Consider the following 22,657-nt stretch of genomic DNA (forward strand, 5'->3'; position numbering starts at 1 on the left):
TGTATTGTATGTTGTAAATTATGGATGAAAAATAATTTTACCGATGTCTTTATTTTGTGTCAGATGTTTATACTTGAAATGGCTGTCCAAGTTATTGGTCTCGCCCCGGACCGGACACGATGAAGGTTATTAAAGAAATAAATGTTGCTTGGACGGAAATTATATCAAGACATACGTTATTTTATCACCTATGTTTTATTTTTGAAACGGTGGCAACATTGGCATGTCTACAATTATATATATAGCTTTTAAGGATAATAATTCTCTAAATCATAATTTTGTCCATGTTTGGTACCAATTGGTCCAGTAGGATTAGAGGATATGATTTGTTCTAGGATAATGAACAGGACAATTGACTTCACCCAGTGAGGTCAAAAGTGCACACTAACCCTTCCGACCATCGTAGTTTTTAGTAGTTTTCATCTGATTTTTGTATTCTTCTGTTTTATATTTCAACTCCTTATTCGTGATATATAGATAGGCGTTCCAATCGCAGAGAAGTTAGAATAGGGAATTATTGGGAATTTTGATATTATTTGATTTGTCATATCATTTCTTTCTTTTCCATTTTTGATCATAAACATTCTTAAATCAAATGTGCTTTTATCATGTAATTTAAAGAAACCACATAGGTGATAGCATGCTAGTCCCTGGTGCGGGAGGTCGTGTGTTCGATCTGGTTATATCCAAGAAAAGACTGTCACAACTTGCATTTGCTGCTTCCCCGCTAAACATGCAGCATTTAGGAGGAAGAACAAAGGCTGGTGGAACCAGTGTTACGAGTCATAATAATGTGTCCGGTTTGGATGATATGCCTTTCCTCTTCGGACTGTTATCTTGTCAACTACCACGTTAAAAATCCGACTCAAAGTGTCGATCTAGTACAATCAAGGTTCATATTCAAAACACATTATATGTTCTCGTTCTGACAATGTTAAACTCGTATTCTCTTAATACATAGATCAGAACCGAACTTTAGATAATGTCTTCTGCGAGTTATTTTGCATAAGATATTTATTACACCCGGCTCTAACGGAAATATATTGGTTTACCTCTGTCCGTCTGTCCTTAACACATTATTTTTGCAGTAACCACTAATGCAGCCTCCTGATATTTGGTACCATGCATGATATTGGTAAGTTATACCGTGTGACAAATTTGCAGATCCGTCACTATTTTTACTTCCTATTTGCTGCATACATAGAAGTTCTTCATAATGATGAACGTATAGAAATTTTATCGCAATTTTCTTAGCATCTACAAATCGGAGCTTCTTGATGTTTGATAACCAAGATTTATATTTGTCAGGTATAATGCGGTACTTTTTCAGATCAATGACTTATCTATTTTCTTTTCGTGGCATATATATATATAGATGTTCTTTACATTGATGTTATATTGGACATTTTTGCTGCATTTTTCGCAGCAACTATAAATCATCTAAAGCTTCTTGATTCTAAAGTATTAAACAAAAATGAATTGGATTTTTTAAAAAATGACGTCAAACTTAATGGCATTTTTAGTTTATGTGTGTGTTTTTCTTCATGGCTGGATGGGGATTTGGAAAATTTTACTTCCATACTGATGCAGTTATGTTATTGCTTGTTTTTGCGTCCTTTTTATGTTGCTATAGTATTTTGATGTTAATCCTTTTCATTGTTCAAAGTCATATTTATTTCCAATGACTTGCTTCGAGCACTACTTTTGAGAAATAAATTTTCTTGAGCGCGCATAACGTGCATCGAATGTTATTAGTATTATTGCTGTTCGTCATCGTCATAAAAATGGTAGATTGAACTTCTAAGCGTATTCGAAAAAAAGTGTCATTTCGCGGCCTTTTACATCTGACTCTATGGTATTGGGATTGCTCATTAATGAAGGTGACCTATAGTTGCTTACATCTACTTCATTTTGACTCTGGTAGATAGTTTGCTCATTGGCAATCATACCTCATCTCCTAATTTTGAGGATGATAAAATACTGTTATAAATTGCTTTTAAATCTGATTAATTTTACAATTAGTTATTCAGAAATTAGCGTTTGATTATAGTTAAAGAAAATAAAAAGTTTATTATTTTGCAAGTATATACAAAAAATTCGTAAGGGTTCCGCGGAACCCAGTGTCTCGCCTACTTTTGCTGTTAATCGCAGGCTAAACAAAAATGAGATGAGGAAAAAATTTAATAAAAATATTCCTCTCGATACAATTTTTTTATTGTAAGAAGCTTCTGTCCAAGTTTGGTAAAAATCCAGGATAGTTTATGAATCTAATAAATGTTTTAAAAAATTTAACTGCAGACTGTATGTAATGTTAACTGGAAGAAAAACTAAGTCCATCTATAAGTAAAATATGGATAAACAAGTACAAGATTATAATAAAAATTTCCTTCTAGATACTAGCTTTTGATCATAAACAAACTTCTGTCCATGTTTGGTACAAATCCAGGATAGTTTAAGAAAGTTATTAAAATTTTTAAAACTTTAACCACAGAGTGAATGTAATGTTTCCTGGCAGAAAAACTAAGTCCATTTATAAGTAAAATACGGAAAAACAGGATTTTTTTTTTTTACAAAATTTACTTCTGGATACTATCTTATGATCAGAAACAAGCTCCTGTCCAAATTTGGTAGAAATCCAGGATAGTTTAAGAAAGTTATTAAAATTTCAAAAACTTTAACCAGAGAGTGAATATTTGTGGACGCCGCCGACGATGACGACGACGCCGACGACGGAATGTAGGATCGCTATGTCTCGCTTTTTCGACAAAAGTCGAAGGCTCGACAAAAAGTCGGAATGATAAAATTGAGTTATCGCCCTTTATATGTGCATTAATGTAATTTTAACCCATGTATCTCGTTTCATTATTTGTCAAATACAAAAGCGACTTTCCCTGTATTGTCTTTATCACTATGCGGAACAATAATGGCGGCAACAAAAGAGGTATGTACAATATTCGTATAATAAATTTGTCTACCAATTAACACTTAAGTAGTTGGTTTATATCCGTATTTATAGCTGCGTTTTTTTAAAATAAAATGTTAAATATAAAATTGGCATAGGAATAACTGGTTAGTTATAGTCCTTTATAGTGTCTACAAGGGTCCTGATACAAACGGTATATGGGATCATTAAATTAGTCCACCGAGAAAAAGTATACACTGGGACATCTACAGATTAGAAGAAAGAAGCGAGAGAGTCCACATGATTCAGCAAATGATTTCTGAATGACTATGTATTAAACTCGTATTCAAAGCCATTGAAATCCTTCTGTATAATTTGGGATAAGAATAAGAATAAAGAATGTTTATTGTTCCAATTAAGGGCCCTTGATGAACAGCATGACATCTGTTCTGTGTTACTTGCCAGTCACGTTTTAAATGTTCTTGTTTCATTCTTTTTTTTTTACAGGTTTCAGAGATTGACTGGCAAAGTAATAAAACTTTACAACAAAGTTTAGAGTTTATGTTACTAAACCAAATAGGTTGTGATGTACAGTTTGCAGTAGGCGACCAGAAAGAACAAATAAAGGCCCACAAAGTTGTATTAGCAAGCAGAAGTCCTGTGTTCTTTGCTTTGTTTGAGCAAGAGGAACAAAACAATATGCAACCACAGGTTATTCCGAAAACAGAAAGAACTAGTAGTGTAGTTTCAGTGAAAAACATTAATCAGACTAAGGAGCCTCGATCTGACAGTCAAGCTTCTATTAAAAGTAACATGTCTAATAAAAGTACATCAATGAGTGTTGGTAGAGGAGGAGGATGGATTGATATGAATGATTCATCCATGTTTGCAAAGCAACCAGTTGCGTCACCTAGAGACACCATAAAAGCCCCTGAACAACCAATCAAAGAGACGGTTGTTAAACAAGAAAAGATTAACGAAATAGCTGACACAGATCTTAAAACTTTTCAACTGTTTTTAAGGTAAAAATTTACATAAAACTGATTTTTTTTTACAACTTACTCCTTCAGTTATGCCCCTTTTACGGAAAAAAAATCTGATTTTATTGTTAATTCTAGTGGTAATGTAAGAAAACAATTTGAAACTTATCATTAACAATACTTAGATATTTAGAATGATAGCAAAAGACTTATAGATATCATTTTCACTCATTTACTCCATCCATCTATCAGAGTCGTTCGGACCTACGACATAACTTTTTAATAATAAGCATACGGATTATGCATGCGTAATGGTCTAAAGAACATTTAGCTTGGATTATACCAAGCCAGCCAGAAATAAAATCTCGATTAAATTAGATATGGGTCAAATGTTTATGATAAGTAAGGTATAAGTTATGTCACAAGTCCGGGCGTCCTATATGCGAGTGAGTATCCATGAAGGAACGCCATCCATTTCGTCTATTCGATTTATATGATTTCCGATTTCCCAATGTCACCTTTAAACTTATTTTGGATTGCAGACCATTTTAAAATTGAAGTAGAATTATAATATAGTAAATTTTGTTACGTTTAGTAAAATAAAGATTAAAAACAAAATCAAATGATAATAATCTAAACAAAAAGGGTCCTGGGTCTGTCTACTTGATTTCTATATCATCAGAACAAAGACAATTTCATTAATAGTCTATATTCACGAAAAGTATGAATAAGATCTGAAAACAAACATGAAAAAAAAATTACGAAATTGTCTATAGCCTCGGAAAAACAATTCGGGTAGAGAAAAATGTTGTTATAGATTTTCTGTATTTCGGTTATTGATTACTGATTACTGGTTATTGAGTACCCATGACTGCTGGTCCTTATGGCACAGTTCTACTTGGAGCAATCAATAAAATTTATGCATACCACCTATCCTTAACACAACAACGTTAAAGGGCTGTATTCAAATTATAATAATAAATTGTGATTTCGATAATAACCCTCTCTTTCATGATAATGCACTTAACTTCTTATAACGACTCAAGACAAGAAAATATACAAAATATATAGTATACATTGAACGAAAATATAAAATTTTATTTGTACAAGCTTTAGAAACAGGACGAAAAGCGAGGCTCCGACAATGTACATTTATTGTTTTTTTATCCTGTAATTTACACCCGTCACGTTTTAGTTTTAGTTGTTTTTATCCTGCAATCAACCTTTCTACTATGAGGGGGTGGACAGCTTTTGAGGGAGGGGGGAGGTGGGAGACAAAAAATAGGTGGGAGAGAAAAAAAGATTCTAAAATTGGGAGGTGGGAGATAGGGGGCGGGAGGTGGGAGAAGGGTACCCCCTGTCCACCCCTCTACTATACTAATACAGATGTACAGATAACACAAAGCGATATACGTATACTAGACGTATATAGTCTCCTGGTATCCTGCTCCTGTTGCCAGCGAACGGTTATGTCAAATTACTGTTTACGTCACAGTTCAATTTGGGGTCCTCATTGCGGTCCGCGTTTAAGTCATGTTGATTTTTAAAAAAAATAAATTCAACGATTGGGATGGGAAAAAAATGTACAAAATTAATTGCAGGATAAAGACAATTACTGTTTAGTGTCTTTAAATATCAGCTGTATTTGTACTCGGCTCGAAACAGGAGTAATAGCTCACTAAAACTCGCATTACACCTGTTTCTTAGCCTCGTACAATTACAGCTGATATTTAAAGACTTTAAACAGTTCTTGTCAGTTGTCTCTGGTTTTTCAAAGAAATCGACGAAGTTTAAACGCGGACCGCGAAGAGAACCCCAAAATAAAAGAGGGACGAAAGATACCAGAGGGACAGTCAAACTCATAGATCGAAAACAAACTGACAACGCCATGGCCAAAAATAAAAAGACAAACAGACAAATAATAGTACAGATGACACAACATAGAAAACTAAAGACTAAGCAACACGAACCCCACCAAAAACTGGGGGTGATCTCAGGTGCTCCGGAAAGGTAAGCAGATCCTGCTCCACATGTGGCACCCATTGTGTTGCTTATGTTATTACAAATCCGGTAAATAGTCTTATTCGGTAGGTCACATTCGTGAAAAGGGAAGGGTATTGTAGTTACGACATAAGGAACATATCCGATATCATCTGTGAAACGGTTATTCCATAACGGTCAACCAACTCGTGATGGCGTCCGTAAAATTTACGAAGGAAAATAAAGTGTCATCAAAAACGAAATATTCATAACAGGAGACTTTATTTTTACAAGTACATACAAGCAAGAAATTATTTGTGTACATGTTACTTGTACAAAAGTTGGCTGATTGCAGGATAAATACTTTATTAGAGTCTCACCACTTCTAACATATAAAATATACATTAAAACACAAGTTAACAACAAGAGCAACTCTATATTAAAGAGTTAAGCGAGACTATAAAACAATTTATTATTATACAAATAAAAGTTAACTATATATCATGTGTATAAAATATTTTTTCGCTTTAAAAATATCACTGCAGATTTTGGCAGTACAAAATACCATATTTTAATTTGTAAAAAGAAATAGAAATTTTTCAGTATCACATGTATTAATTTATATATCTATAATGCACCTTTCTTATTATTCTTTTAGTTATCTCTATACTGACGATGTGGAGCTAGAGTACAGTACAGCTGCAAAATTAGCACCTCTTGCAGTCACTTACAAGGTGAATGGCCTACTGAACCAAACAATAAAGTGTCTTTTTGACCAGGTGAACGCAAATAATGCATGCAGTGCATTTGAAATAGCTCATCTCACACGGTCTGCGGATCTCAAAATGAAATGCATGTACATCATTACAAATACCGCACGTGAGGCAATACGATCACGTGATTTCATGAAGCTGTGTCCAGATTGTGTGAGCAGAATAACAGAATCAACTGATCTAAATGCTAGTGAGGATGAAATTTATGAGGCGTTAATAGAATGGGGCGAGCATGAGTGTATGCGGAACAAGAAAGAAATAAATCCAACGAATATTCGGAATGTCATGGGCAACATATTCTACAATATAAGGTTTCCTGCAATGAATGATGCGTATTACAAGCGAGAGGTTGAACCAAAAACATTTCTGACGACCGAGGAAAAAGAATTAATTGCAAAATTTAAATCCGGGTCTACTAAAAAAGATATGTTACCGTTCAAGGTTCATCCGAGAGTAAATGTTGCGTTCCATGCTGTAATGCGTTGTCAGTTGGACCAAAAGCTACGGGAACATACGGGGAAACCAGATGCTCTTTGTTTTGATGTATCGGAACAAGTCTGGTTACACGGTATAGCTGTGTTTGGGGCGTACTTTGAACAGACCAACCACGTGCATCTGGAGGTTCGCGATGAAAGTCACAATGTCATCTCGATTTATCAAGGTCAGATTGACACAGTTCCCAATGATGAAGTGTACGAAGTTGTATTGCATGCACCTATTCTTCTACAACCAGATCAAATATATACATTACTATTGACACTCGTTGGTCCGAACAAACATTTTTATAGGGGAATCGGCGGTAAAAACCTTGTGGAATTCAAAGATATGAAAATTTGCTTTTATGATTCAAACTTTTCAAAGAACGGGACGTCAATTGAAGGCGGTCAGATCCCTGCACTTTTGTTGTCAACTTAACATGCATACTTACTATATTATCAACTGAAATTAAATTTAGATGGTGACTTTAGAGTCTTGCATTTTATACAGCAAAGATCTTTCATTGAAATCAGAATTCAATGTAAAGAGGTGTTTCTTAGTTTGGAGAACTGAAATTGAAATAATTATACAGTGATTGACGTTTTTTTGTTGTTGTTGTCATATAAAGTGTCAGTTAAATTTATTTACAGCTTTTCTAGACTTGGGACGATTTAGAACGTATGTTGATCTGTAGATGTCTTATTCGATATTATCGACGAGTGAAAAATAAATTTAACAATTTGAAAGACATCAGACATGTTCGTGTTCTTTTTGTCTGTTCCAATTAAAAAAAACCGTAAACATTACGTAAATTTCTCGCGTAACAGTTTATTGACATCTTGCAGTTACATTCCATTCCTATCTATATCTTAATTATCCATGTTGGAAATTCTTACTATTCGCCAAAGAAGTAATTATAGACTTTCTAAATAATAAATATCTTTGTTACTGCAATGTCAATCTTTCCAAAAATTGGATTTAACTGGTATCAACGCCAAAAACCTGAAACAAAGAGTGAAAAGTAAAAGTAAGTAAAAGTGCCCCATTAATCTTGTTTTCTAATGATAAATTTTTGTATTCTGGAATTATAGATCAAAGAAATCTCTTTATTGCATTAGGTGTCTAATGTATGATTGACATAAAAGAATACACAATTTTGTTTGCATATAACTAAATAAGACACGAAAATATTTTTATACGTTCGAAACCCCAATGGTTGACTGGGGTATGGAATAAAATGTTCAAGCCTTGATCCTTCTAACCAGCAGTAAAACTCTTGCTTAAAAGGGCGTCCGTTTGGCTGTGTGGGATTTAAAACCATGCACACAAACGTTAAAAACCGATGCCTTGTGTACGGAGAGCGTCACGCATTTTGCATGTTAAAGTACCTTGCAAAAACTTTTTGATGGGTCCGTAGATGACCTATTGCAAGGCAAAGTTTCTGCCACTACCTACCATACCCTAACTTTCCAGTACCTGACGAAATTCTCAATTTCATCCCGGTCGACCAACTTTGTAGAACCTACCTTTTGGATTTATTGTTGATTTCTTCTCGTCCTGAAGACGCAAGAAATATTTACCACTATACGTTAAGTAAACAGTAACTTTGCAATCAAATATTCGTTAGAATTATGGTAATATAAAAATAAGGAGATGTGGTATGATTTCCAATGAGACACAACTATCCACAAAAGTTCAAATAAAGTGGATGTAAGCAATTATAGGCAACCGCACGGCCTTCAACAATGAGAAAAACCCATACCGTATAGTCGGCTATAAAAGGCCCCGACATGAAAAATATAAAACAATTCAATTGAGAAAACAAACGGCCTAATTCATAACAAAACAATTTACGAAAAACAATTAATATAACAGACGTCAACCAACGACAACCACTGAACTACAGGCTCCTGACTTGGGACAGACAGTCCTGCTGCAATTTAAGATTCATTCCTATGCACTCTTACTTATCAGATAATGTTCACTCTTTATCAGTAATCTTCCATCTGCTTGTTTTGTCAAATCATGGAAGTATTATTGTCAATATAATACTTCCATGATCAAACAGACTAAAGGAGGTAGATATCCTTTGTGGAGCCTGTAATTCAGTGATTGTCGGTGGTTGTTGTCTATCATGTGTGTTTTGTACATAAAGGTTTTCTCGTTTGATTTTTAAAATTCATTTTGTATTTCATACGGTATGTGTTTTGCTCATTGTTGAAGGCCGTACGGTAGCATTCAATTGCATACATCTATATATATATATATCATTTGGTTTGTGGTGGGTAGATAGCCGTCATATATAGGTAATCATATCACATCTTTTAATTTTTATTGTACTTAATTTTCATGCTCCCTTGTCACAGGACGTTTTTCTCTCTACTTTTATATTGAATTTTTCATTTTTTATCAGTGATATTAAATATCTCTATTTTAATAGAAACAAAGAAAGGGAGATATATTTTAACTCAAGGGTCTATACTTCCTTTTAACAGGACGTTATTCTCTATTCTTTTTAATGATACAATTCAAGATATAGTTCAAGCGTATTTCGTTGCAGTAAAATTATCAGATTAAATACTTCATTCGCTCATATAAATTTTCAAATTGCAAATTATGTTTCATTAAAATGCAAGTCCTTAACTAAAAAAAACAAGCATTCTGTGAGTATTGCATGGCAATACATAGTCCCCTACCGGTTACAAATTCATTGTAATGGAACGAAATTCTAACTTGATCTATAACTTGTCATGGTGTAAACTACTTAATAATATCAAGTCAAAATCTTCAAGCATGACGAAAAATACGGTTGAAAACTGATTATTTAAGTGAATTTTCTATGTCCAAAGACCATAACTCTGCACAAAATTATCAGACTGGAACAAAATTCCAACTTGATCTGTAACTTGTCATGATAAAACTATATACTAATTATCAAATCAATACCTTCAAGAATGACAAACAAACCTACCCCTAAATTCTTCAAACCATTTACCAAAGAAAAGGAAAAAATCCAAAATGTCATTTTGTCTTTAAAAAAATCTTTTAAAAAATGAGTTATTTTCCTTTGAACAGAAATCTATTAAGTTATAAGTATTTTATCAAAAATTTAATTCTAGGGAAAGGGCTTTAACTGAACAAAGAGAAAAGCTAAAATCGTGAAAATTGAACTTGACCTGTAACTTGTCATGATAAATCAATAAACCAAATATCAAATCAATATCTTCAAGCACGAAGAAAAAAAGTCTGGAAAACTGATTTGCCGGACTGACAGACAGACAGACAGACAGACAGACAGACAGACAGACAGACAGACAGACAAACGGACGTACGGAGTGCAAACCTAAAGTCCCCTTCGACTTCGTCGGTAGGGGACTAAAACTTCTCTCCTTCGTTTACTAGTTCGGAGCATTTTTCGCTGCGCGGGATGTACAAGTAGCCACGTCCAGTCAGAATAGGGACGTTAAATTCCGGTGTCTCGTGTTAAGAGAGTGCCATGCTCTCTGCACGTTAAGAACACTTGCAACAACACTTAGAGGGCTCTGTGGGTGATGTGTTGTACGGCAAAATTTCTGTTCTTATCCAATAAACCCTCATTTTCTTGTGGCAGTCCAAATTCTAAGTTAGGATTCGTGTTGAAGCTATTCCATTTCAAGATCTTAGCATTATTAGACTATATTATAAGCAGTGACAAACTTAAAATCTCTAAACCTGAAAATGATTTGATATGTATTATTTTCGGGAGCTATTACAAAAAAAAAGGAAAGAGATAGCTTATTCAAATCTTCACGATAAAACACAATCCCTCTTGCCTTTCAAGTAGCAAATTTTCAAAAGAGAAATAGCCTTAGATATATAGTGTGCTGGATAATTGTCTCATTGGCAATCACACCACATCTCCTTATTTTTATGGAATGGAAAACTCGTTTTGGGGCATGTAACCCAATAGTGTAAGCTGTAACATATACTGGTTTGAGCGGAATTCTTTGATTGAAAATATAAAATTAACATAAATGAATTTTAATGTAAAAAAATGGTACTAAACAAAGAAACGAAAAGCTGTCTATATTAAATGAATATACACATCCAATTTCTGCTAATAATAATATGATGTCGAGGAACACAAATATGCTATTCTGACTCATTAATTCCTTTCAATAAACAAGGTAAATCTCAATATTTGTTGTGTTTATTAGTGTGCACTCTTATTACATATTCTGGCATCACTTAAGCACTTTGTCTCTGTGCATCTTTTTCTTGAGTAAATAAACTTGAATAATTTTATATCTAATTAATGCAATTGAAAAGCTGTACATAGTTTTTTTCTGACAACTTTTTCTGTCAAAAATGGCACGTTTTGAGGGAGTGGTGAATTATTTTCGTTAGCTGATAGATTTCTATATTTTGACAAGATAAGGACTTTCTTAAATGTATAGTTTTTATACCAATGGTAGCAAAATGATGGTTGGACATTGAAATTACTTTTCCACACCTTCTTTTCATAAAAAAACTTAAGACGTGCATATATATAATATGAACATAATCTTTATGAATTTTGGGTTACATACAAAACTGTACATGAAATGTCTTCTATGTATAGAAATGACTTTGCTATTCCAAATGGTCTATCAAAATATTTTTCAATCAGAATCTTTTCAAAATAATGTGCATAGCACCAATATGGCTCTTGGTAATTCGTGTAAAAAGACTATTGGGGTTTCAATTACCTTGTCATACCATAATTTCTATATCTCCGTTTTCAAGTACAATTAATATTTGGGAATTTTCATTACAAATATCTAACGGCTTTCGATCCTCAATATCATGTGCCAAAATAGTCTTCTTTTCTGGGGAATTACTATTTACGCTGCATATTTTCTTAGCATCCTTGCAACAGATATAAATTTGTCCATTTTCCAAAACTGTCAAATTGTTCATAATATAATCACATCTTGCAACCCACTTCATCTGACCTGTTTGTTGAAAACAAACGAGTCGGTTTCCCTTGTCAATAACAGTTATTTCGGCATTTCCGTTACAACAAAGCATGTCGGGAATTTCAAAATCTTCGCTTATCGTGGTAAGTACAAGTCCATGCTCATCTATAATATCTACACAGCGCTGTGACCACGAAGATACCGCCATAGCCTGTGCGCTAACTTGACAAATTCCGAAGTATTTCTTGTGTGTATGTATATATTTTCGCACTGAAAGATGATTCGAGTCAGTGGTAACGAATTCGAGAATTTCTTTCTCAGGTTTGGTGATTACAATCTCGTTGCTTGGTTTGAGCAAAGCCATAGAGTAGGGTATGTCTACTAGACTCAGTTTTGTAATATGCTCTCCTCTGCTACTGAATCTTTTCAGACTGGCATTTTCTTTGTCGAGTACACATATACTAGAATCCGGTAGCGCGAGTATTTTAATCAACCAACATCTTTCTTCCTGGGGTAATTTTCCAGAAAATTTTAATTTCGTCGTCAGCTTTCCACCCGTTTGTCCCATCGCTTGTCCACTTTCTCTTCGATTTAAAATACCTTTTAAAGAAGAAGGGAGTTTTGGCTGGTCGGGATGTAGTTTGAAGTCGTCCAAAATAGAACTTGATGACGATTCGTCAACAAAACCGACTACAGTAAAACTATTTAAAAATCCATGCAACTCCTTATTTATCGTAAAAGAAACGTTACTAATCGAAACGGTAGATGAAAGTCGCCTTAAAACGTCATCATTTTCCTCGACCTGCTTCGTTATAAATGATAGTTCGCTTAGAACTACCTTCTTGTCGGCAGTTTCATATAAATTTTCAACTTTATTCTCAGTTTCTAGGAGACTAACAGCAAGAGAATAAAAATCTTTCCTCTCCTCAATATGTTCCCTATTTAATTTCTCGATATCTCTTCTTTGTATAGCTAACTGCTGAGCACATCTTTCGTGGAATTTTTCTAGGATGTCCTCTAAATTGTCTACGTCTTTTAAGGCTTTAGTTCGCTGTCTGTGGAATTCTTCGTCTACCTGTCCACAAGTTCGCACTTTTAACGCCTGAAAGAAATTTGATTTGTATGAAAAAGTTTAAAACATTGTCTCAAGTTTAAAAGAGAAAAAAAAGACCAAAATTTTCCCTCTATTTATGAAAGCAGAATCATAAACATACCATACAATTACTATTTTCTTCAATGGATGTCATATTCAGCAGCAGCGGAACATGTTTTCGAGTGAAGAGGTTAGAAATCTTCCTGGTAAAGAAATAATTATCAGATTAACGAAATTTAAATTTATTTTCGTGTTTCGTGGATTAAAAGGACTATAGCAATTATTTCAACTGATCACCAAACTATAATATAGATATAAGAAGATGTGGTATGATAGCCAATGAGACAACTCTCCATCCAAGTCGCAATTTGTAAAAGTAAACCATTATAGGTCAAAGTACGGCCTTCAACACGGACCCTTGGCTCACACCGAACAGCAAGCTATAAAGGGCCCCAAAAATGACTAGTGTAAAACCATTCAAACAGGAAAACCAAAGGTCTAATCTATATAAAAAACCAGAAACGAGAAACACTTGTGAACCACGTCAACAAACGACAACCACTGAACAACAGGTTCCTGACTTAGGACAGGTGCAAACAAATGCAGCAGGTTTAAACGTTTTAACAGGCGCCAACCTTCACCCTAACCTGAAACAATAGTGTAACATCACAACATAGAAAGACACACTATAAAATAACAATTGAAATGGTTTAACTCAATCAAAAGACATATTAACAAAGACAAGTAAACATACACTGAACGAATAAAATTGATCTATGACACAATGTAATTATGACTGAAAAGATATCGCCTTGCCATTCGTCTACAAGACTCATCAGTGACGCTCGAATCAATAATCAGAAAAGTCAAGAGGCCAAATAAAGTACGAAGAAGAAGAGCATTATTCCGAAAGATATTTTTCCAAATATCCGCTCTTGCTGTTCCTGTGGTAGAAAATCCTTAGTACTTCGGACAATTCAAAGTTGCTTTGTAAATTTTAATTTATAAATATGACCATATCAATGATAGTTCCTGTCAACACAGAAGTGCTACATTGTATTGTTATATACTGTAATTAGGAGCTGACTCCGTAAGTATGATTCACTTGTGTCTTCTAACTGTAAACCATTGTAAGAAAATGAACGATTGTGTCATCACCCCTTGTATCGAACCACCGCCCCGCCCTCTTTTCCAACACTCACTCTGTGCATCAGACATTGTCAGTATACAGTGTTTAATGCACATTTTAGTAGATTGCTTTTTTATACATGTTAGTAACGTGCGTCTTACCCTGATAAGTAACAGACGTATATAATAATTCATTATCTTTTATCAAATAAACTACCGTGGATTTATATCAAACATTACTTATATCAAACATTTCTATTTTTATGTTTTATCTACTATAAGCTAGTAAATTATAGTGTTATCCTGCTGTTGCTGTCAGACCTTTGTCAGTGTTGCAGTACGATCACTGCCAACGTTATCAGACAGCCGTGTTATTTAGCTTAAAACTAAAACTGCCTGCATGCAATTTGTGTAATTGTGTCAAATGTTATATTTGAAACCAGCTTAAACAGTCATACTAAAAGATTACCCAATTGAAAGAAGAAATAACAATATCTTGGTATACACACACGGTATGACAAGGTGTATAGACACACGGTATGACGAGGTGTATACACACACGGTATGACGAGGTGTATACACACACGGTATGACGAGGTGTATACACACACGGTATGACGAGGTGTATACACACACGGTATGACGAGGTGTATATACCCGAAAGGACAAGGAAAAAAAAACATTACTACAAAGCTCACAAGGACTATAAAGGGAATAAAATGCACCAAAAATTGAAACCATAACATAGCGATCTTTTTCTGTCAACAGACTTCAGCAATGTCTCTTCTTATTTTCCACATTTGCGATATCAACAAGTTATTATACACAAATTTATTAATCTCTTATTTAAGTTACTAAATAAGATTTAAGAAATTAGTAATTAATATAAGAGGATCTGGATGGGGTTTACAGAATAGAGATAAATGAACATAAGTGCACATTAAAGCCAAAAATATAAAGAATTGAGAAAAATAGGTAAACCTAAGTAAAAAAAGAAAGAATAGAATATAATGGAGTGATGAAATATAAAGAATTATAGAGAATAATGGGCAAAATATTTAAAGAATAAAGAAAAAATGCCTATAAAATTTAGTTATACAGAAGTGAAGGACCCCATCTAGACCCTTATCTAAGTTCCAAAATAAGAAGTATCGGAATTAGTTATTAGTAAAATATGACATTTTTACTGAAAAAAATAATAATATGCTCTTAAAAAAGAAAAAGGCTCGGTTGATGATTTATTAAAAACATGAGGGTCTGGATTGGGATTAAAGAATAGAGAATAATGGGGTGTAGGGTGTATAAATATAAAGAATAGAGAATAATGGAATAATGTGGAGTTTAGAGAATAATGGGAATATAATATAAAGAATACAGAAATTAAGTACCCCCACATCCAGACCCTCATATATATAAAGGAATTTGTTTCAATTGTTGCGTAGACTAAATATAATTCATCGTACGTGCAATTAAGATGTTTCAATTCACTATGAAATAGATATATATTAGCTGTTTCCTTTTGAAAATATGATAAAATTGGAATCTTGGATGAAATTTCCTACCTGTTTGTATAGTTGCTTTCGTAAGTCCTCCACTCTAGGTTTTACCTTTTTGTGGGCTTCCTCGAAATTAAAAATTTCACATTTCCGTGAACTATGATCAATCTTTGCACATTTGCTACATATCAACGATAGGTGGTGTAAACAAAATACGTCAAGATCGTTTTTAAGATGAACTTTGCACTTGTTATGCAAACTTTGTTTTTCTGATGAGCCTTGTTGAGAAGTTAGTTGTCGTTCGTGGATTGATAGCGTACCCAGTAAATCTTGTATCAAGTTGTCCACAGGAAAATATGTCGCCCAACAATTAACATCGACAGTTCGTCTTGGTTGAGAGATCTCAGTTCTACACAGTGGACAGTTAAAATAAAGGAAATCAGATCTTTGACGTAGAGAATTGTCTATATGTTTCTGTATGCAGTCGGTACAAAATGTATGGTCGCAGGGTAGTTTGCGCGGTTCACTGAACTTCATAAAACAAATAGGGCAGCTGAGATAGTCATCAAAAATATTCTGAACTAATCTTGCCGCCATGACGGTTTAAAAGGCTGATATTTGATTTCTAATTTTTAAATGAACACAAAAATAGTATTATACACGTTTAAATGGTAACATAATAAAAATTTAAATGTCAACTTAAGTGTATTTGAAAATCGATATACCTGTTTGTTATATAATGATACGATTTTGACATCTCAAAGTGCATCAAACAGTGTTAACTAGAGGCACCTGTTAGAACATTCAACTGTATGTCTGTAAGATTGTGCTTGAGCAGTTGAAAGTGTTTTAAAATTGCATTACACCCCCTTTGTCTTTCAAATATATTTTTTTCGTAATAGGTTTTAATTACACAACGTCTTATAATTTTAGATAAACATTAATTCCTTTATTCTTAGTTTGAAGCAAGACGAGTGTTTCTTTTGTGTTTCTGCATTGAAATTCTTAACAGCTTCTCGTTTTCAATACGGACATTGTACAAGTCTGGATTTCATGTACTATTAATAAAGTTACTGTATGGAATACTATATGAGTTCAGCCATCGATATTCGAGTGTGAGATGGTATTTGATAGACTTATTGGTAAAGGTTATTATTATACTGCATCTGGTATATTTTTTCATATTAATATCAATTCGCTAATCGCAGATAGATTTTTGCCTTTGTTGATATAAAAAAAGAAGATGTGGTATGATAGCCAATGAGACAACTCTCCAAAAGAGACCAAATGACACAGAAATTAACAACTGTAGGTCACCGTACGGCCTTCAACAATGAGCAAAGCCCATGCCGCATAGTCAGCTATAAAAGGCCCCGAAATGACAAATGTAAAACAATTCAAACGAGAAAACTAACGGCCTAATTTATACAGGCGAGACTGTAAGTTGACCGTAATGTGTTTTGGTTGTTTTCTCGTTAGCCCGGTTGCTTTCACATTCACGCATACCCCAAATCTCCTTTTAAGTGTTATAAATAAGAACATAATATCTAAAAGGTAGTTTCTCCATAGTGGTCAACTGAATTCAAGGGAAAGACATTTGGACTACCACTGAAAAAAATAGTGTACGGTGGATAACGCACAGACCAGCTACAGGATCACTAAAAGAATTATTGCAAAGGCTCTTTATCAGTAATCTCCCAACACCAACAAGAGGTCTCGGGTTTAACGTTTCCCCCCGACCGTCGTTACTGCTTAAACGACATCACACAGCCAAATGGACCCCAATTATGTTTTACTGCTTTATGAGCGATGTTCAAGTGCCCTATATTTATATCCCAGATAAACCTAATGCTTTAAGATTTTATATAATTGAATCATATATGGAATCTCATCAATTTCCAATTTATAAATAAGTACACGAATTGATGATGACAAATATTTTACCCCTCTTTTTAGCTCATCGGGGCCCGAAGGGCCCCATGTGAGCTTATGCCATCACTTGGCGTCCGTCGTCGTCCGTCGTCGTCGTCGTCTGTCGTCATAAACTATTTAAAAAATCTTCTCCTCTGAAACTACTGGGCCAAATACCTTCAAACTTTAACTAAATGTTCCTTAGGGTATCTAGTTTATAAATTGTATCCGAAGTTTTGATCCATCGACAAACATGGCCACCATGGCTATAAATAGAACATAGGGATCAAATGCAGTTTTTGTATCTTAAAAACTAAAGCTTTTAGAGCAAATCTGACATTGGGTAAAATTGTTCAATTGGTCAAGATCTATCAGCCCTGAAATTTTCAGACGAATCGAACAACCCATTGTTGGGTTGCTGCCACTAAATTGGTAGTTTTAAGGAAATTTTGCAGTTTTTTGTTATCTTGAATATTATTATAGATAGATATAAACTGTAAACAGCAATAATGTTCAGCAAAGTAAGATCTACAAAAAAGTTTTTCAGACCATAATTGTCAATTGACCCCTTAAGGAGTTATTGCCCTTTAAAGACAATTTTACACAATTTGTTCATCAAGTTTGCTAACATTTAAAAATCTTCTCCTCTGAAACTACTGGGGCAATTACCTTCAAACTTTAACTAAATGTTCCTTAGGGTATTTTGTTTATAATATGTATCCAAAGTTTTGATCCATTGACAAACATGGCCGCCATGGCTAAAAATAGAACATAAGGGTCAAATGCAGTTTTTGGCTTATATCTCAAAAACTAAAGCTTTTAGAGCAAATCTTACATGGGGTAAAATTGTTCAATTGGTCAAGATCTATCGGCCCTGTAATTATCAAACGAATCGAACAACCCATTGTTGGGTTTCTGCCACCAAATTGGTAGTTTTAACAAAATTTTGCAGTTTTTTGTTATCTTGAATATTATTATAGATAGATATAAACTGTAAGCTGCAATAATGTTCAGCAAAGTAAGATCTACAAAAAAGTTAATCTGACCAAAATTGTCAATTGACCCCTTAAGGAGTTATTGCCCTTTAAAGACAATTTTACACAATTTGTTCATCAAGTTTGCTAACATTTAAAAATCTTCTCCTCTGAAATACAGGTGAGCGATTCAGGCTCTTGAGAGCCTCTTGTTGATTTGAGTTTCACTTTATAAATAACTTAATTGTACAAAAACTAGTTAAAGTCGACCTGCGTTGGTATTTGTCTGCTATCAAAATGTACTTTATAACAGAAACATTTTGCAAATACGACATATTTACGTCCTAACTCCATCAAGCAAAACTGGCCATAAATGGTTTTGGTAAATAAACGGTCCTGGTGAAGTTAATTCTAGGAAAGGGCATCGATCACACACCAAAAAGTTACTCTACTAGTTTTAATCATCACAAAAATGAAGTGTTTGGAATTGGATTATATTCTAACGAGAACAATAAGCCTCATTTTAGTAATAATGGTAATGTTGCGAAATGCAGATACCGAGCCATTAAACTAGATGATTGTCTTTTTATATTTAAATTTCAGTTGAACAATAATTATACTAAAACAAAAAAACTAACTCTCCCAGGGAATTATTGTAAAATTTGACTTGTATTGACTGTTCTGCGTATACCTTTTGGATTTGATAATGCTAAAGGCTTTATTAATCATTTGGCTTTTTAATTTCGGCCTGGAGAGTAACTGATAAATTTCTTCCGAGCAACAAGTGGTGGTATGCCCAGTGATATCGATATCAATAGTTCTTCAATTGAGTGGGTACCGCTGCTGTTGGAGGAAAGTCTTGATGGATACTATTTAGCAATCTGCGGAATGAAATTGGTATCTATTTTAATTCATTGAGTTTGAAACGATCCTGGTGAACACCTACTTCTGATGGATACGATATAGCAACTTTCGTAATGAAATTGATATTAATATTATTTCAATTGAGTCGGTACGCTGCTGGCGGACGGCAAGTCCTGGGTAATGTCGTATAGCAACACGTGCTTTAGCACTGAATGATTTATACTATTGTTGCTACTGTAATAACTGAGATTTGTGCCTCTAAAGCAAAAAAATATCCTGATTTCATAGATAGCGCATTCTACTCGTCTTTCATATGTCTAGATAATTATAGAAAGAATGCTACACATAACGATAATTACAGACTATATGTTGTTGAGTCATTAGTGCATGCTTTACAAATGAGAAAACTATTATGTTGACGACATTATGATCGCATAATATTCGAATTAGTGTATTCGGTATTTCTAGGTACCATTGAAGCGAACGGATTGTAAATAATAATAACAGGCTGTAGAAAACTACATTTGTTCGCATCTAAGTATAGTTATATGCCATGCTTATACTATCTCATCCTTTTTTTTTTCATATCTAGTAACTGCATACTATGAAAAATATATAATAAGAAACGATCCAGGTAAACTTATCGATCCTTTAAATAAACTTTTCTGAAAATTTACCAATTCAACACTGTAATTAGATCTTTGAATATTGTTTTTATTGGTATTAATATTGATTTTATTATCAGTAAATTAAAACCAAACTAAATATTATTTTTATATACATATGCATATTCATGGCTCTTCAATCTGTTGATACCTGTATCTTGGCATTGCACAAGGTCATGTTTTTCTCTGACTGTTGATGACATCTTTACATCTTTCCATTGGATGTTGGATGTTTACTGATTGATATTTTAGTCTTAGATGCATGATTTTTTTATTAGTTGTTATTGGCTTTGAACTAGATGTCAGTAACTGCGAGTACGTAGTACTCTGAGATCTGTACTTATTGTCTTTTTTGTTGTGGGGATGTATAAGTACCTTACCACGTCCGGTCTGTGTTTTTTGTTAGATGTATTTTTGCTTCGTATCGATCTGATAAGTTAAGCCCTTTTCAACTGATTTTTATAGTTTGTTCTTATGTTGTACTGTTACCCCACTGTCCCAGGTTAGTTGAGGGTTTGCGCCTACAAACTAATTTAACCCCCGCCACATTCAGTATGTGCCTGTTCCAAGTCAGGAGTCTGTAATTCAGTGGTTGTCTTTGTTGCTGTATATCATATGTTATGTTTTTCATTCATTATTTTGTACATAAATCAGGCCTTTAATATTCTCGTTTGAATTGTTTTACATATGTAATGCATTTCGGTGCCTTTCATAGCTGACTATGCGGTATGGGTTTTGCTCATTGTTGAAGGCCGTACGGTGACCTATAATTGTTAATTTCTATGTCATTTGGTCTCTTGTGGAGAGTTGTCTCATTGGCGATCAAACCACATCTTATTTTTATATTAACTCATATGTATAATGATGTTCGGAGAATTGCAACTCAGTCTATAAAATCTAACATAAAAACGCATTTAAATTCTAGAATTTTCGAGTAGATAAAAATGTATTCTTCCAATTGCCCACAGGCGTAGGAGAAAGCAGTTCAGACTTTGAATTGAAGATTTTCATATTATGTCTGGAGACTGCACGCAGTACTTCGACAGTTCTGCCCAAATATTTAGTTATGAACTTGCAAAATATACAAAGAGTAAAATGCATCAAATGAGAATACACATTAAAAACTTTCAGAAAAACAAGATTCATATCATGATAAATAAAAAGCTTTTGAAGATCGAAGACATCAACCTGAAATTATGAATACAAAAACGAAACAACAGACATGTCTCCATTATATAACAATCGTCCTTGAAAACGTCTATAGCAGGTCATTATGATATTTGTTTTAGGTTCATTATATTGCTCTACGATTCATGAATTTTTGTGTGCTATATATATTTATAAAAAAGAGGCGGATTTATTAAAGGGATAATCAAAACTCAATAGCTTCCTTGTAAGTAGCAACCCTCTATCAAGGAAATCGTGATAGGAAACGTAAGCTCTGTAGTATTGTATCAACTGGGAGATATACACTTCATATGCATATGCTGCTGGAATATGACTACATAGCAATGAAAACTTGTTATAATTATCTCTGTTCGCGTAAAGTTTTGTTATAAATCACCGTTATTGATGATTTCTAGATGTAAGTCAATATATGAGACAGACTCCACTGTATCTGTGGTATTCTTTATTTCAAGTTCGATTAGAAAGATCAGTTCAACACAGTCACCAAATTTTGAATTATTTAGTGATAAAACATCATCTTTTTGCGGAAAGTGAAGTTAAAGGAAAATGGTGCCTCGTATGAATAAATGAATAAGTCGGAAAGAAAAAAAGCACAATTGATTGCCATATGAATACCTTTTGTTTGTTGAAAAACACCTTTCTCAAACGTAACAAATATAATTTCAATAAACAAATCAAGCATCTTGATGATGTATTGTTCAGATAACTTTTTGTTCTATTGTTCTAATTAGAAGAGTTAATTTGCAAAGTATGATATATCCCTTTCTGAAACAAGATATTTACATTCACATTGGACATTCTTTTTTTATGAAACAAAGTAAGACTAATTATTTCAATCTGTCTTTAAGTTTAGTTTAATAGAATGAGGAATACTAGTGTAAAGGGTAGAGAAATCAAATATTGTTTTTTACGCTATTGCAAGAGGAAAGACAGTAGGAGTGTTTATATTCAAACAGATCTTTCAATATTTTTAGTATACACATCTGATAGGGTAAGTAGTTTCTCAGAAACTATGAATCCCGGCTTTGATTGCAGATAAAAATGATAATAATTTGGAAAGAGGTTTCGGTGAGTATGTAGTAGACACGGTATCATATGACGTTGTTTGTATAGTTTTATACAGTACACCGAAGGAAGATCAGTTCTTCAATTTTGGTTGAAATTATAACAGACCTATGATAGTTCAGAATGTCCTCTTTTGCATGTGTCGTGGGAGTATGTGTTGAGTTTTCAAGTGAATACCTAGTTCCTTTGTCAAGCAGATTAACAAACAAAAAACACGATGTTGT

At 33.7% G+C, this 22,657-nt stretch overlaps 2 protein-coding genes across 2 annotated transcripts; one reads left to right on the top strand and one right to left on the bottom strand.

Moving 5' to 3' along the window:
* Positions 1–2,870: 2,870 nt before the first annotated feature.
* Positions 2,871–7,862, top strand: LOC127703278 (BTB/POZ domain-containing protein 6-like). The gene is made up of 3 exons (XM_052207797.1): positions 2,871–2,941; positions 3,410–3,924; positions 6,521–7,862. The coding sequence occupies exons 1-3, from the start codon at positions 2,924–2,926 to the stop codon at positions 7,548–7,550; spliced, it is 1,563 nt and encodes a 520-aa protein (XP_052063757.1). The 5' UTR covers positions 2,871–2,923; the 3' UTR covers positions 7,551–7,862.
* Positions 7,863–11,116: 3,254 nt separating this feature from the next.
* Positions 11,117–16,383, bottom strand: LOC127703279 (tripartite motif containing 13-like). Its single transcript, XM_052207798.1, has 2 exons — positions 15,833–16,383; positions 11,117–13,151 (listed from the first exon to the last, which is right to left on the bottom strand). The coding sequence occupies exons 1-2, from the start codon at positions 16,361–16,363 to the stop codon at positions 11,844–11,846; spliced, it is 1,839 nt and encodes a 612-aa protein (XP_052063758.1). The 5' UTR covers positions 16,364–16,383; the 3' UTR covers positions 11,117–11,843.
* Between the last annotated feature and the right edge of the window lie 6,274 nt (positions 16,384–22,657).

The sequence above is a fragment of the Mytilus californianus genome, unplaced genomic scaffold (assembly GCF_021869535.1).
Source record: "Mytilus californianus isolate M0D057914Y unplaced genomic scaffold, xbMytCali1.0.p SCAF_5, whole genome shotgun sequence".
NCBI classification, from domain to species: domain Eukaryota; kingdom Metazoa; phylum Mollusca; class Bivalvia; order Mytilida; family Mytilidae; genus Mytilus; species Mytilus californianus.